Source organism: Liolophura sinensis, chromosome 7 (genome assembly GCF_032854445.1).
Source record: "Liolophura sinensis isolate JHLJ2023 chromosome 7, CUHK_Ljap_v2, whole genome shotgun sequence".
NCBI classification, from domain to species: Eukaryota; Metazoa; Mollusca; class Polyplacophora; order Chitonida; family Chitonidae; genus Liolophura; species Liolophura sinensis.
In genome coordinates this window covers 26283323-26300927 of record NC_088301.1, presented here as the reverse complement: position 1 = coordinate 26300927, position 17605 = coordinate 26283323, and the positions used below count along the sequence as shown (strand labels likewise).

General features: G+C 37.5%; 1 protein-coding gene across 2 annotated transcripts in view; it reads right to left on the bottom strand.

Moving 5' to 3' along the window:
- Positions 1-14009, bottom strand: part of LOC135471466 (tRNA dimethylallyltransferase-like) — a 22992-nt gene extending 8983 nt beyond the window's left edge. The window contains exons 1-3 of one of the 2 annotated variants that reach the window (XM_064750712.1): positions 13695-14009; positions 12934-13076; positions 11387-11498 (exon numbers count right to left, since the gene is read on the bottom strand). In XM_064750712.1, the coding sequence (XP_064606782.1) occupies positions 11387-11498; positions 12934-13076; positions 13695-13936 (497 nt within the window). In that variant the 5' untranslated portion in view covers positions 13937-14009. Of the gene's footprint in view, positions 1-11386; positions 11499-12933; positions 13088-13694 lie in introns of both variants that reach the window. The other variant, XM_064750714.1, reaches the window with a different exon arrangement.
- Positions 14010-17605: the final 3596 nt, after the last annotated feature.

Below are 17605 nucleotides of genomic sequence, written 5' to 3'. Positions count from 1 at the left end.
ATAAAAAGAAGAGGCTGGTGGTGGAGCAGGGAACAGGCTGGTGGTGGGGGGGAGGGAAAAGGCTGGTGATGGGGGAGGGAAGAGACTGGGGAGTTAATTTAAAAGCCATAATGACCAGCCAGGTATTACCACTTCACTACCTGGGTCCTTTCTGGGCTTGTTCAGCCCTATTAGGAACACATGTTACCCTCCATAATTTGGTGGTTGGGAAAACTGTGACATCAGCAAAGTAAAGCCATTGTTCATGCTAGCCTCAAATAGACCGCGACAGAAATGCATTCTGGACAATAAAAAAAATACAGATGTTACCTCAATGGGACAATGTCTTCGGCTACGGTGGAAGATTTTAATTACTTCTCAGCTCTTTCTTAGCCCTCTTTTCATCGGCATGTCTGTCCGAGTTGTATATGTGTAAACTCACACCAGAACCAATCAACTATAATTTTTTGTTTTTTTTTTGTTACTTTAACTCTTGTAAACACATACATGTATATTGCACTGGTGAAAACAGATGTGTTCTTTTTTTTTTTCTTAAATCAAACAAAATTCAACTATTGTTTCAAATTTAAGCCCAGATGTAGTATTACAGAAGCCCAAATAACCCACATAAATTTCACTGGCTAGTAAGACTAGTGTCCTTCAAGGCCTACTGCGTCTTCCTTGGTATTTGCTGGTCTTTCAATTAAATAAAGAAAATCATGATTACACTCTACAGAGATTAATTTTTGTTTATAAAATGTGTAACATCAAGGAAAAGGTATGTCTTAGATGGCTGCTTATAATAAATGTGGGTATGACCCCATGCAACAGATTTCAAAGTTAATAAATCACTGGCATGTCACAGCAGGAATTTTTTATTAAAACTACTGTCCTGACCAATATTCCATCGACCTCGGCCCAGCTTATCATTTGTTAATTTCAAACCTTGAGAACATGCGTAGTATACAATACAGCTGAATATGCTAATATGCTAAAACTTCGAAAAATATTTACATACAAAGCTAGTAAATGGTGATAGGCAGAACGCCATAAATTCAAGTTTACGTAGGTGTTGTAAATCAAATATGCTAATGATGTAGAAGTTCAAGTTTGAACTGGACTAAACTACGACACATCTGTGACAACATGAATGCGCAGGAGGCAACTGACAGCTGTCACTGAACAGTTTTAATGAATGTACTTGAAAGTCAAAACGGGGCTTGTGTAAGGGAAAATCAACGGCTCACCATGACAATTGGCCACGGATTTAATAGTTTGGCCCAAAATCTTAACCTGGGTGTCTGCGAGTTCAATCAGAACTGATTACTGAATGACTGTAAGTCTGTGAACCACACAAAACTTATAAACAGCCTTGCCCCCAGAGTTCTCTACTAGTGTGTTCGAATTCAACTCAATCATGACATCAAACAAAAACCAAGGCGAGCCAAATATAGCAAAACACCACGCTCGATCGACCCACCCCCATCACAAACCTCCCACACTCACTATGTCTCACAATGAACTCCCCTTCCATGTAACATTGGGTTAATAAAGATATACCCCTATATAACAAACTTAAAATAACACAAACATATCTGATGAAATTTCTTAAAATACACCCCATGTATATCAAACAAAATTAACTAAACCAAAAACCTTATCAAATGAAATTTCTTAAAATACATAATTAGAAAAAATTACACACTGAAAATAATAAAATAAAAATAGAACTGTACAAAAAATAATTCCTAATTAAACATTACTATCACTTCTTCAAATGAACAAAAATAGTAAAGACTGTTATGTAACAATGGTTCATGTGTTGTAACATATGTAACAGAAACTGAACATAGCCTTTTATCATGTTACATATATAGATATCATTGATACAAAGAAAAATTCTGACCTTCTTTTGACAGACGTTTGATTAATACACTTAAAAGTGCATGAGAAGAATTCTTCTTCGCATAAGTAATGTCAAATGATATACTACACGAAAGTCCCTCAAGGCTATCTGCACTTAGTGTCACAAACACAACATCCATGCCAATCCTAGTTAGATAATGAGAGGCTCTTATCAATGAAAACCAGCTGTTTGTTATATTTATTTATTTATTTGATCGGTGTTTTACGCCGTACTCAAGAATATTTCACTTATACGACGGCAGTCAGCATTATGGTGAGTGGAAACCGGGCAGCCCGGGGGAAACCCACAACCATCCGCAGGTTTCTGCCAGACCTTCCCACTTACGCTGTTTGTTATAAATTCAGACCCCTCTTTGGTCCATTCAACCTTTGTTGCATGTACTTTAGCACAGAACTGAGCCTTAACTTTTTTTAATTCTGGTAATAAAGAGGTAACTGTTGCACTGCTGATTATATACAGGTTATAGGCTTACATGCTTACTCAGCAAATCTGACGAAGAATGAATCAATTTGTATGTCACATCCACAAGATTAACCTTTGACTGCTTTCAAAATGATTTCAGCATATCTGCTTTTTTTATGCATGAAAATGTCTGGAGACATTTGTTTCGATATATTTGATTGGTGTTTACGCCGTACTCAAGGATATTTCACTTACACGTTGGCAGCCAGCATTATGGTGGGAGGAAACCGGGTACAACCTGGGGGAAACCCACGACCATTCGCAGGTTGCTGGAAGACCTTCCCACGTACGGGCGGAGATGAAGCCAGCATGAACTAGACTTGAACTCACAGCGACCGCATTTAGTGAGAGGCTCCTGGGTCCTTATGTGCGCTAGCCACTAACCAATACAGTACATCATACATATATTGTCAAGTATACTCAGGGGATAATGTCAAATGTTATTTAAATTTTAATAGACCAAACGATGTGCTCAATCCACAAGTGTCTCACATACTCAGTACATACTTGCATGAAACCTATCAACTTGATTGACAGTTTGGAAGGGGCTATCAGGCAATGTTTGAAGCCACTATTGCACAAAATCCGAAACCTGACATATGGGCGGACAGACAGACAGACAGACAGACAGACAGAGCTTTTTATTCCTTACTTTCATTATATGGGTTAAAAACAAAATTCAATTTAATGGTTAAAAAAAAGAAAGAAAAAAAAATCACCTGTGCAAAGGTTAGTGCACCTGGTTTATTCAACCAATGTTTGCCATGAAAGCAGCCCTAGTACTACACCAGGTACGTTCAGACTGTAATATTGATCTTAAGCAGAAACACGCGTAGACTTCACAGGAAAACTATCATCTGTTGTAAATCACTAATCTATAAATAACACCAGAGTGAAACAGAAAAGTAAAAAAAAAACTCTGCAGGGAATAATAATGGGAAATAGATCGAACATGCAGTATCGCTCAGATGGTACCATCTGCGAGTGTGAGGGGGAGGGGAGACATCAGAGAAATGTACAACAGGTGTTCATGATCAGATATCTGAAGGTACACATACATGTTGGAGGTTTCCAGCTAGATTAACAGATTACTTAGAAATGTTAATCTTGAAAGGATAACAATTCATGCTAATCGCCATGTCTCAGATATTTCTTTGAAAAGGGAAACTATTTTGACGATCGACAAATTACACTAATTTTGAAAGCAGAAGCAGAAAGGTTATTGATTGATCATGTAGATTGTAACAGCGATATTGTTACAGTGATACTGTTACAGTGATAAGGTGTCAGTATGGCTATATGCACACCCTAATTCCTCAATCTTTTTGCATATAAAAGAGTGATTTTCTGTGCAATTTATGCAATTCTTAATTTGATTTTGGGGACAAAACATTGGTTGGTTGGGCCTAGGAATAATAGTCCCAGGTTGGGCCAATTTCAGGGCTTCACAAAACAAGTAGATTGAAGCAAAAATGTGAACCAGCCACCTACACTAATGTTTAGGTAATTGATGTACGCCAAATCTGCTTAAATTACCAAAATCTCCTCCTTGCCTATTGTATGCTGTGAATACAAAGTTCGACTCTGACTGGGGCAGTAGACTGGAGTAAAACTGTAACTTACCATAAAACTGATTGGAGTAAAACTGGAACTTAAAATAAAACTGATTGGAGTAAAACTGGAACTTACCATAAAGCTGATTAGAGTAAAACTGGAACTTACAATAAAATTGACTGGAGTAAAACTGGAACTTACAATAAAACTGACTGGAGTAAAACTGGAACTTACCATAAAACTGAATGGGGACCGAATGCACAGAAGAACTGAAAGGATACTATATGTATATCCGATACACTAACGATGTTGGCAGGGAGACAATAAGCTGCATGCACATATATGGCAATTAATAACGGCCAGAGTAGCTCTAGTAATATTACTCCAATAAACCTCCTGCCCTCTGTCAAGTTCCAGCACTCAGCCGCGCTCAGGTGTTCAAGTCATATTTTTAAAGACGTATTCCAGAAATGTCATCTCATCTCATTAAATAGGCAGAAGAAAGGACACTAACGTATGCGGCTGCAGGAAAACCAATCTATGGATCTGGCAGTGCAATTTCCTAGAAACTGACGGCATAAAGTGACAAAAGTAAATCATTTTGATAGCATCTGGTTGACAAAGATTCCAGCCATGCTTTAGATATAGCAGACCAGATTCCTGGTTTGATATCAAAGCTCTTGGTCTGTGGGCCACTTGTAAACATGATACTTATTATGCAGCTTTATCTGTGATTTGTTATCAAATTTCCTTGTGTGGTCCCATGGGAACAGGGAAAGAGTGGCCATTAGGACTTGGGTGTTAGGTGTCCTGCAGGGAACGTGTTAACTGAGGAAATCAGTCAAAGATCTACACACCAATGTGTCAAATTTAATATGTCACTTACATTACCGGGGCAGACTGGTCTAAAAAAAGTCTAAAATAAATGGTCTGGGACATTTTTCCTGAGTTTTCATACTTCAAGGTTATAAGGACTGCCAAATCAAAAACTAATGGAGATCTTAGCCTGTATAGCAAGATAATGCTATAAACGGTTATAAATCAACAGCAGGTGGAGGAAAAAATCTGATAAGGCCGCATATTTTTCAGCATCATTGTGTACAAAGAACATCTACTTTTCTTCCATGTAAAACATGTTTCATGGTCAAACTCCCCCCCCCCCCCCCCCGAACAAGAAATGACCTACTTAACACATAGTATGTGTAGATGTTGTCTCACCATGTTACATTTTCTTCAACAGCTCTAAGTGCTTAATACGTTTGTGGTTCAAAGAGTACAAAATATGTGCACAAGCTCAATTGTATGCATAAATTGTTGGAAAAATTTAAAGACAAAAATAACGTACCAAGAAACCAAGTGATATTCAAATTTCAAAAAAGAGTTAAAGTATTAGATGTCTAACTTAATATGTATCTTTCAAGAAATTTTATAGAATGCAACTCAAAACGATGCTTTCTTAGAGCTTTTAAGTCTGTCAATGACAGAAATTTGAGTACAACCTTAATTTTGTATTTGTAAACGATCATTTTTTTCTTATTTAACTTACTTGTTGGTTTTAATACAGCTTGATTAGTTTGGGCAACCAACAGTTTGGGATATCCATTGTTTCTTTGTTTTAAATAGCTAACAGCAAATATCAGGGTTACATGACCAAATCAAACCAAAATTCACTGACCTGACTGACCACAATGATAAAACCCAAAAAGCTAGTTTTTGACATCTCGACTTTAAGCGGCCTGATCAACCCCAAGACTGTACAAACATGTACATTATCCTTTTCAATAATGTACTTCTATTCCAAGTAGAATAAGTAAAGTGATCAAATAATGAAATGACTTTCAAACAGTTAGGAATGCATGGAGGAAGAAATCTAATAAGGCTGCATATTTTTGAGAATCATTTCGTACAAAGAACATCTATTTTTCTTCCACGTAAAACATGTTTAAAGATCACCTCCCCCCCCCCTACCCACCCGGCAAGGAATGACCTACAAAGATTTAACATAAACTATGAGTATATGTTGTTTCAAATATTTGTTACAGTTCTTTCCCCAAGTGCCAATATTATCTTTTCACCCATGATCAAAAAGCACAAAATATGCGAGTGGCTTTATAAGTACACGTGCACTTAAAAATTGAGTAAATTCAAGAAAGAAAAAAAAAAAAAAAAGGAACATTAACATACCAAGAAAAAATGTGCTATTAAAATTACAAAAGGATAAAATACACTACATGTAGTTAATACATCTTTGAAGAAAAACAATATTCACCCACAGAGTGACGTTTGCTAATATCTATCTACACTTACACTAGTATAAGACATTTGTCCATTTCACAGTGGCTATTAATTGACCAAAGGGTGGAATTATAGGGGCAGAAAATGTATCCACTGGGAACATTTAGGGCTTGAATGAAACCTTGTTGTAAAGCAATGATACCTTGTTGTAAAGCAATGATACCTTGTTGTAAAGCAATGATACCTTGTTGTAAAGCAACGATGTTGTAAAGCAATGATACCTTGTTGTAAAGCAATGATGTTGTAAAGCAATGATGCCTTGTATGTTGTAAAGCAATGATACCTTGTTGTAAAGCAATGATACCTTGTTGTAAAGCAATGATACCTTGTTGTAAAGCAATGATGTTGTAAAGCAATGATACCTTGTATGTTGTAAAGCAATGATACCTTGTATGTTGTAAAGCAACAAGTTTTGATACCAAAATTTGACATTGTGAGCTTGAATGCAGAAATTTTATAAAATACAACTCAAAATGATGCTTTCTGCGGGTTATTAATCTGTAAATGACAGTGATTTGTACGAAAACATAGCATTTTATTCGTAAAGCATAAAAATCATATTTTTGTTCAATTCACAGATTTTAGTTTTAATAAAATTTGATTAGTTGTTGTTCACTTGTTCTAGACAGCTAATAGTCCAGCAGTAGATACCAGGGTTGGCACAGATACTTGAAAACGAAAAATTCATGACTTTTCAAGCCCAAATCAGGCCAAAATTAATGACTTTTCATGTCCAAATCAGACCAAATTAATGACTTTTCATGACCAAATCATGCCAAAATTAATGACTTTTCATGACCAAATCAGGCCAAAATTAATGACTTTTCATGACAAATTCTGGCCAAAACGTGTAGAAACATAAGTTTTAATGTTTATCTTCAGTTTTCTTTCTAACAAGGTAGGCTGACAACCAAACAATGTGAGCGCTTTACTAAGAATACATGCAGGAACATTCAAGACAAAACTTTGATGGAGTGCTCCAAGCACTTCAGCGCGATTTTGCTTTATTATACCAACAGGTTACAACATACCGATGTGGTAAGGCTAGACTGTAAAGTGCTACTACGGCTAGACTGTATTCCAGGGAGGTAAATGTGCTTTAACCTTCCATCCATCTTTAAATGCGTCAGAATACTCACAGGGACTTTTTTTATGTTTTTAAAGTTTTCAAAATTCATGACTTTTTCATGACAATTCAGGAATTAGAACTTTAATCATGACCATTATGAGTTTCTGGCCACTCTGATGCATCACACAACAACAACACCACCACCAAACGCATGGACGTGTGCACTGAACAGTGAAGTAGGACAACGACCCAAAATGCTGCATCTATCATCAGCAAAGTTCCCATTAAGGCACAAACAAACCTGAATTAAAATGCTTCAGGGGCATTTAGTATGTCGCAGGTCATAAGAGCAATGACCTGTACCAGTTACTGCTAGTACTGTGAGAGCTGAGTAAATTGTTTTACTCTTTTGCTTTAAACACTTTCAAGCTGAGCAATGGACTTTTCTCCATTTGTTGAATGATCCAAAATTAATTTCTGTATGTCTGCTTAACAGTGAGAAGAGTTAAGATGACATTTTAACTTGGACAGACTGGAGGATATACTTTTTATTTGTATCAGGATAGATTAGTGGACATTTAATGATGAAAATGTAAGGTTAGATAGCAGCATTTATTTATTGTTTGGATTGGTGTTTTAAGCCGTACTCAAGAATATTTCACTTTAGACGACAGTAGACAGCATTATAGTGGGAGGAAACAGGGCAGAGCCCCAGGGAAGTTGGATAGAAGAAATGTCTATTTGAACTGTACTAGGAAGGGATAACTGCATGATATGTAAAATGCAGAGAATCTTTTCTATTAAAATTAGCTGCCATTTCTTCTAATAGCTGACCCCCCATTGCAAAACGATTAGTTTTGAGCCATTTCAATATAAGATTAGATACTTGGCAAATCCTGAAAATTGATTTCATTCCTTTGTTTGTTTGATGGGTGTTTTACGTTGTACTCAAGAATATTTGACTTATACAACTGCTGCCAGCATTATGGTGGGAGGAAACGGGGCAGAGCCCAGGGGGAAACCCAGGACCATTTCATTCCTTTGAAATCATTCATCTGAAATCAGCTGATCAGCTGAAATGCAAGTATGCAAGAATATTCTACTCCTCAAAAATGTGATCGTGATTTATCTCTCTATACACTGTTCTATTTATATCAGCGTGTTACAAGAATATTCTACTCCTCAAAAATGCGATCATGATGTATCTCTCTATGCACTGTTCTATTTATATCAGCGTGTTATAAGAATATTCTACTCCTCAAAAATGCGATCATGATGTATCTCTCTATACACTGTTCTATTTATATCAGCGTGTTACAAGAATATTCTACTCCTCAAAAATGCGATCATGATGTATCTCTCTATACACTGTTCTATTTATATCACCGTGTTATAAGAATATTCTACTCCTCAAAAATGCGATCATGATGTATCTCTCTATACACTGTTCTATTTATATCAGCGTGTTACAAGAATATTCTACTCCTCAAAAATGCAATCATGATGTATCTCTCTATACACTGTTCTATTTATATCAGCGTGTTATAAGAATATTGTACTCCTCAATAATACGATCGTGATGTATCTCTCTATACACTGTTCTATTTATATCACCGTGTTATAAGAATATTCTACTCCTCAAAAATGCAATCATGATGTATCTCTCTATACACTGTTCTATTTATATCACCGTGTTATAAGAATATTCTACTCCTCAAAAATGTGATCGTGATGTATCTCTCTATACACTGTTCTATTTATATCAGCGTGTTATAAGAATATTCTACTCCTCAAAAATGCGATCATGATGTATCTCTCTATACACTGTTCTATTTATATCACCGTGTTATAAGAATATTCTACTCCTCAAAAATGTGATCGTGATGTATCTCTCTATACACTGTTCTATTTATATCAGTGTCTTATAAGAATATTCTACTCCTCAAAAATGCGATCATGATGTATCTCTCTATACACTGTTCTATTTATATCAGCGTGTTACAAGAATATTCTACTCCTCAAAAATGCGATCATGATGTATCTCTCTATACACTGTTCTATTTATATCAGTGTCTTATAAGAATATTCTACTCCTCAAAAATGCGATCATGATGTATCTCTCTATACACTGTTCTATTTATATCACCGTGTTATAAGAATATTGTACTCCTCAAAAATGCGATCATGATGTATCTCTCTATACACTGTTCTATTTATATCAGCGTGAGACAAGAGAAGAACACAAAAACCCGTGCTCATTTCGCTCTCTTTCATTTACCACAATGGGAAGCTCTTGTTTCTTGTTTATCAGAATGATCAAACCACTGACAATCGTTATGACACAACACTTTTTCTTCCACACTTTTATCACCCTGTAAATGTAAAATATTGTGTTTTAATTAAAATTTCGACCATGACAAAGACACCCACTCTGCTGGATTCTTAGAGTTAAATTTATCTTTAAAAAAAGTCTGTTTTAAGATTTATTTGAAAGGCAGGATGATATACTTCTGGGAAAATGTGAGTTCCCACATACTTTTATGACATTTATTTGCTTCTAAAAATATTTCTTTCTTTTTCAAGCTTATTTTAGTGCAAAAATATTAAACTGGGTACAAAGCTTCTCATGCAATATGCTCCTTATTAGCACAAATTAAGATTCAAACCATCACGACTGATGTCAAGTTCTGGATCACTGAGTTACTCTGATCCCCCTTACCTTATTATTATTTATTATTTGATAAATGATATTACATATGTATCAAATTCCTGTATTATTATCAAATTTAATGTGGAAAACTGTCATGCAACCTGACTATCTTCTCTACATCTCAAACACTGCAAACTAGCACGTACAAATTTGACATCTACAATGAGAGTTCCATGAACAGCATGCCTGGGAAGATTTTGACCTGCACTGCATCAATTAACCATGTAAGATAATTACTTGAATTAATTACACCAGGTTCGTTGTATCTATCATGTTCGTGTTTGACATATTTCTCGGACTAAAATGATGAATAATGTGACTACGTGTCATTTCTACTCAATTTTTTTCTGACAGAAATGGGAATCAAAATACACGTAAAAATTACACATTTAACCTCATCTTTTTTTCCATCTTGCTTTGTTCATATCCTTGTGTGCTTATCATGCCCACCATGTTAAAAGCACAAAACTAATATTATGAACTGCTGACAGCTATGTTCTTAAAGGCAAAGAAAACACTAAAATGAAGTTTTAAAATTTGTCTAACCTTGTAAAATCTATCTGATTTATTTATTTATTTGATTGGTGTTTTACGCCGTGGTCAAAAATATTTCACTTATACGACGGCGGCCAGCATTATGGTGGGTGGAAACCAGGCAGAGCCCGGGGGAAACCCACGACCATCTGCAGGTTGGTGGCAGATCTTCCCACGTACGGCCGGAGAGGGAGCCAGCATGAGCTGGACTTGAACTCACAGCGACCGCATTGGTGAGAGAAAATGCATTTGAATATTTCATTCTATTGTAGCCTTTTCTCACCGCAATGAGACCAGTGATGAAACATGAGGTTTTTGCCACTTAACTCACATTAGACTACTACACTGCATCATTCAAAATGCATATACATATAGATCTATGAATGCATTCCCTGATTTGAACTTGAAATGAATCCTTTCAGGCAAAAAGTATGGAAGTCTCAAAATTCATACCTTCTTGGTCAAAATAGACCACCATAGAATCTGATGTCTTAACATAGTTTTACTCGGTTAGAAAAATTCCCCCCCAAAATAAATCCAATTACTTCAGCGGAAGGTTTTTAGAGGTCTATCGTCTGGTCTATACATACTTCATTTTAGAATGGTCTTTGCCCTTTAAGGTAATCTTAAAAATTGCACTCTATGACGTTTTTTCATCCTAAGCCCATATAGTAGCTGCATGCTGCATATTCCAATGGAAACCAATTTCGTATATCTTTCAGGAATTCAGGAACAGCTGACTTCATGCCGATAGCAAGGCAAAAATTTCACAGCCGCCAAAAGCAGAGTGTTTAAGCTTCCCTCTGATTGGTGGTTTTTCTGATGAAAGATTACAACCTCGCTTTAGCATTCTCACCTGTGATTGGTTAGTCTGTCCTTGTTGTAGGAATGGTGGAATTCTTCAAGCTCTTTAATTAGCCCACGAGACATCATGTCATCGACACGGTCATCCAAGCGTTTGTTCAACACTGAGAACAACAAAAATGCAGAATCTGTTTTTCCAAAGTATGCAACATACAAAACACCAAGCCACATTCGCACTTCACGCAGCCACCATTTTTTTCCACTGAAATGTCATGCTGCTAATTTTAACCCAGCCTATGATTTAACCTAGCAGTGGTATACCTACCACAGTAAATATCTGTTTCTTTGAAACTCTGCATTGGAAATTGTATTCCAATTTGCAGTAACTTGTGGCAAGAACAATGGAGAAACTGAAATTATCAAGTAGAAAGTGTTGCAGTTTTGCTAGATACTGAAAACATCTGATGCCACAAACTTCAAAAGCCACTGTCCACGACTGGGTGCAAATTTACCCACAACTGCTCTGATGCGGCAAGTGTGGTAGCCCACATCCTGAAATGAGCATGTAATACGATCCATCTATCCTATCTATTTTTCACATGATCCTAAAATATCTTGCAGACAGCGGTGAAGCTACAGTCAAACTGATTCAGATTTTTGATGACCAGTCTTGTAAGGTTGGGTGTGACATCATCAACTCACCAAGGATGACACCACATTGATTTAGGAAATGCACTATCATGATGTTGCCGCTGGTTTCCTCTCTGGCCATAAGTGGGAAGGTCTGCCAACAACCTACAGATGGTCATGGGTTTCCCCCGGGCTGTGCCCGGTTTCCACCCACCATAATGCTGGCCGCCGTCGTACAAGTTAAATATTCTTGAGTACGGCGTAAAACACCAATCAAATAAATAAATAAATCATGATGTTCCACAACTGCACAAAGGACAGTGGTATTCAGTGTTCAAAAGTGTCAACTCACAATGCTTATTTACAGACAAATTCTGATGGTGTGTCCTACTCAGATGGATAGAGCAGAAAACGGCTTAGTTATTGTTGTTGTTGTTGTCTCTTTGATAACACTGAAGGTTTACTTCTTCTTACTCTCGAAGACAGTCCTCACTTGGTTTAACTTGGAGAGCTCAGACCTGTTGGATCCCAAAGAGGGTACCCTTCTCTTCAATGACACTGGTGTGTTTTTAGCCTTCCAGTTGACAAAGACGGTTCTTGTCTACCTATTGATTCTAATGATTCACACCATCTTACTGACACCAAGAGTTCTTACTTTGTTTTCAACATTACAGGTTTACACCTTGATGTTGGCACCAACGTTTCTTACATTCTTGAACAAAAGGGCTTCTTGCGACCAAATAGGACGTCAATATTAACACCAATTACGGGTTCTTGCCTCTTCCTCAAATGAACAATACGTGAGGATTTGAGTTCTTCTTGACAGAGAGGATGCCTTTGACCACAGGGAGGGTTCTAATTTCCTTAATGACATTGAGGGTTCTTAGCTTCTTCTTTGACAGTAAGGTACGAGACATCCTTGCTGACCAAGAGGGTTCCTGTCTCTCTGTTGACCATGAGGGTTCTTACCTTCTGGCTGACACTGTATCCAGAGGACACAGACATTGTGGTAGCGCAGGGGCCCACTGATGGCCTGCTCCATTTCTGTGCCATGCTGATCTTGATAGAGTTGACTGGCGGCCATACCATGTTGCTCATACACCTCAAGTGCCCTGCAAACAACCTGCTCACCAATCAACATGTTTCACGGGGAAACTACATCTATATCGAGATAAAAATATATAAAAATTTGGGGTATTTCATGACCAAATCTGCCAAAAAATGCATAATTTTGAAAAATTCAACCATGACCGTTCATGCAATCATCTATTTTATTTATCTGATTGTTGTTTTATGTCATAATCAAAAACATATAGTTTTATACCTGTATATGAATAATTATATTTACCTGTAATGAAACTGTGACCTAGTGATCAAGACGCTTGCTATGTCACATGAGCCATGGGTTCAATCCTATGCTTCTATGTTCTAATTTATAACTCCTTGCTTAATACATCAAAGTGCCCAATTCTCTGAAGCAGTCTCCTAATAGCCATTTCTGAGTCAAAATTTAAAACCTCTTCACAATGCTCAGTTTTGAGTTCTGAAAGTTGAAATCTGGGCAACTTTGTCTTAAGATCAAACTAATGAGCTGGATAAACTTTTGCTTTCTAAAGCTGAAAAATAACCTTTAAGATCGTATTTCAAATTTTGACGGAAGTCAGAAACAGCCTTGTGGAATCCGTACCAGGTGCTAAATCCCTTAATGTCTTCACTTTAAGTCTCCTTACCTGATGATTTTCCGCCGGTTGTTAGGGTGTATTCTCCTGGCTGTGGGAGGATCCACCTGGCTCAGTCTAGAGAACAATGTGACTGAGTCAAGCTGCTTGAGGCGGTCACTGGGCGAGGGACTGGGTGGAGAAGTGCCCTTCTCGGACTCATCTGTTGAGTCGCCATCTGACAATGAGTCTGTTTCATTGCAAAAACCTGGAACATCTGATGTATCGACTGGTGTCTTTTTCTCCACAACCATACTAGAAAGTTGTTCAGTTTTAACGGTTGCACTGGGCACCTCTGTTCTGCTCTGCTTTCGAGTGCAACCACCATCTTTGTTGTTCTGTGTATAAAAGAGTGAGTGAGTGAGTGCTTGGGGTTTAACATCGTACTTAACAATTTTTCAGTCATATGACGATGAAGGAATCCTTAGAATGCATGTAGTGTACCTCCTTGTTTCAGGACGGATTTCCACCGCTCTTTTATCTCGTGCTGCTTCACTGAGATGACTTACCGAAGGCAAGTAAGCTGCCCAGTCCGAGCTATTATACTGATATGGGTTAACCAGTAGTTGCATGCACTATCCCCTTTATGCTGAATGTAAAATAAAGATAACAAAAGAATTTGAAGAAAACATGACATTCCCCTGTAGACAATGGAAATTCAGATGTTTATTCTTGATTCTTGGAGAATAATGGAATTTCACTTTTATGAACATTTCTTTATAGTGTTTCAAGAGCCAGGGCCATGAAGAACAACTTCATTGTTAACTGACTAAGTTACCTTCGATAAATAAAGATAATGTTGTTATACATGTATATTGTTTTAGAGAGGTGTCATAAATAATTTCATTCAAATTTACCATCTTAAGAGGGGGCTTCCATGGCCCAGGGGGTTAGCACATCAGCACGGCGCAATAGCCCGGGAGCCTCCATCCAATGCGCTCGGTGTGAGTTCAAGTCCAGCTCAAGCTGGCTTTGTCTCTAGCTGTACGTGAGAATGTTTGCCAGCAACCTGCTGATGGTAATGGGTTTCCCCCAGGCTCTGCATGGTTTCCCCTCCCACCATAATGCTGACCGCCCTAGTATAAGTGAAATATTATTGAGTATGGCGTAAAACACAAATCAAATAAATAAATAAAACACTTTTTTTTCACTTTCTCAAATAAACAATCAGAGGAAACCAGTTAGAACATGATGGGAAATGACAAAATGTATTCAAATACACATGAAAAACATTTTTGCACTGGGCTGAAGCAAACAAACAAAGGAGTCCTATGATATTGTAACTGATTATAGACCTATTTCCTGTTGGCAGATTCAAGCCTTATGCATTATGCAGAACCTAGGAAAGCTACAGCAAACACACAGTATGTGGTTTTGAGCATAACTGTAGATAGAAATATGCAACTGTAGTGTTAACCGCAAAATCTACAGTATCCCTGGTTTCAAGGGAAAGTTTTGAAACACCTGGATATTCTGTCAAACCTAGAACCTGACATCTTGTCATAAACATGTCATTTCGAGAAATTCGCACTCGCGCTATGTATCAAAGTTTGCAAGACACTATTGGCAAAGTGTCATCAATCTGCAGCTGACACCAATATACATCACACAAGAAAGCGAACAAATGCGACGAAGACTTTGCAGTTGGCAAGTAACATTGACCATGTCCAGCGAGGCATCTGTTACGGTTAATTTACTTTCAAAACTTATCAGCACGTTACAAGGTCAGTGTTTGTCTTACACCCACAACCTGCGAGGAAAATCTGACCAATGACAACAGATTCTACACTACATATGTGTACATGTAAAGTCTCACTGCCTGAGTTTTTGCAAATTCCACAAATTTGTCCAAATTTCAATACACAGTTAAGCACCATGGCAGTCAGAGGACGCCATGTTTGTTGTGCCGCACGGAGTCAGTCTGGGTTATTTTCATGCAAACGCTAGCGCATGGCTGCGTATAAACAAGGGAGGTCACTCTGAGTATGCCCATGGTCAGCACCTAATTCGCGGGATAATGTTAGGCTATCAGACGGACAATCCCAGCATGCTGCGCAAACAAGAATGCCAACAAAGTTACTCTCCAAATAATGTTAATTTATGTTCTTCGGTCAAGGCAGTAAACATTACACAGTTCACCTGCCCTGCTGCTCACTGCATATTGACCCTGGGGATTTTCAGACAACAGGTACATACATTTTTGCTCGAAACCACAAAAATTCCTGGCATTGCCTTTCCTCACATGCAATGTTCACGAAATAAAGATGGCCACCTCTAATGGCCTCTCATTTCTATATATAAGGGGTTGTCATTTTGAAAAATTTACAAGTATTGTAAAAATTATTCTTTATTGTTGTTCACATACACAAGGATCCCGCTGTAAAGACACAACAATGGGCATTTTATGTGTTTTGTGTTTTCATATAAAATAACTTCTTTGTTTTCGTCTCCTTTCATAGTTTTATTGTCCATAAATTATATATTAACATCCTAGAGCTATCATTCAGAGTATACAGGCCAATTATTATAAAAAAAACTATCAACTTGCGATTGTAACACATGACTGCACTACTGCCTACCATCCATGCATCAAAACAAATGAGAAACAGGATGAAATGCGTATTCATTTTTATACATGAGAAATAGGTCGTCTTTCAAAATTCTGTCTCTTGGCTAGATCTAAGTGAAAGTTTCCTATGAAATAACAAGTTTTTCTACTTCAACTAAGTAGTATACATGAAACCATTGTCGCATTCTTACAATAATTTCTGTATTTGACATGTTCAATGCTGTACTCATACTTCGCTTATACGACAGTTGTGAACTTTATGGGTGCAAGTAGCCATAGTATGTATCTGTAGTAATTAAACCACAGTCCTTTGGCAAAAACTGTTGGCCTTTTGTACTACAGGCAACATATATTATATTTGAGAAAAGAATTATTACCAACTTACAACATTTTACTCAAGAGTGGTCGTTTTTGAAGATTCTTTTCAATGATTATTCCAAGAAAATTTCAATCACGATGTGGAGAAGTTTGAAAACTGAATTAAAATATACAAGTAAGCATATTAAGATTCAGGTACCATTCTATCCCCATAGGTTCAATGACTTTGTGGGAAATCTTCAATTATTTCCTGGACAAGCTTGAATAATGAATTAAAGGATTAATGTCCAGATAGAACTCCTGACCCTAATTCTAAAGATTATAACCTGTTTAAACAGTATATTACCAAGAGAGCTTCTGAGAAAGGTAATAATGCAGGTTGAGCCACCAAAACAATAAATCTACTGCCTCTGTAGATGGCTGCTCGGTATAGCTCAGCGGGTGACGTCAAAGATGGCTAACCCAAGCGTAGCCGGGGGATTCGTATCAAAAAAACGATGTCCAAATTCTTGTGTCTCGCGATGCAAATTCATGCCTTCTCAAGGGCCAAATCGTCTTAAAACTTGAAAAAATAACTCTTCCACAACCTGTTTTCACAGTCGTATGCAGAACAGCAAACCATTTCGTGAAGACATGTGACAGGTTTCTTGTCACTCTTGCAGTCGTTTTTAACACTGAACTAGTCTAAATGGTGAAGCTCTAACAGCTCATAAAGGTTGGATTTGAATGAAATAATTCAGTGGAAACTACCAAGTGCTGTCGGAAAAAAACTGCATATAACCAGCCTCATTGTCTAGTGGTTATAAGTGCCATTTTACTCAGCTTGTACATATTTCAACAGTTTTTGAGACTCAATTTAACGACATATGCTCCAGGAGCCTCTCACCAATGCGGTCACTGTGAGTTCAAGTCCAGCTCATGCTGGCTTCCTCTCCGGACGTATGTGGGAAGGTCTGCCACCAAACTGCGGATGGTCGTGGGTTTTCCCCGGGCTCTGCCTGGTTTCCTCCCACCATAATGCTGGCCGCTGCGTATA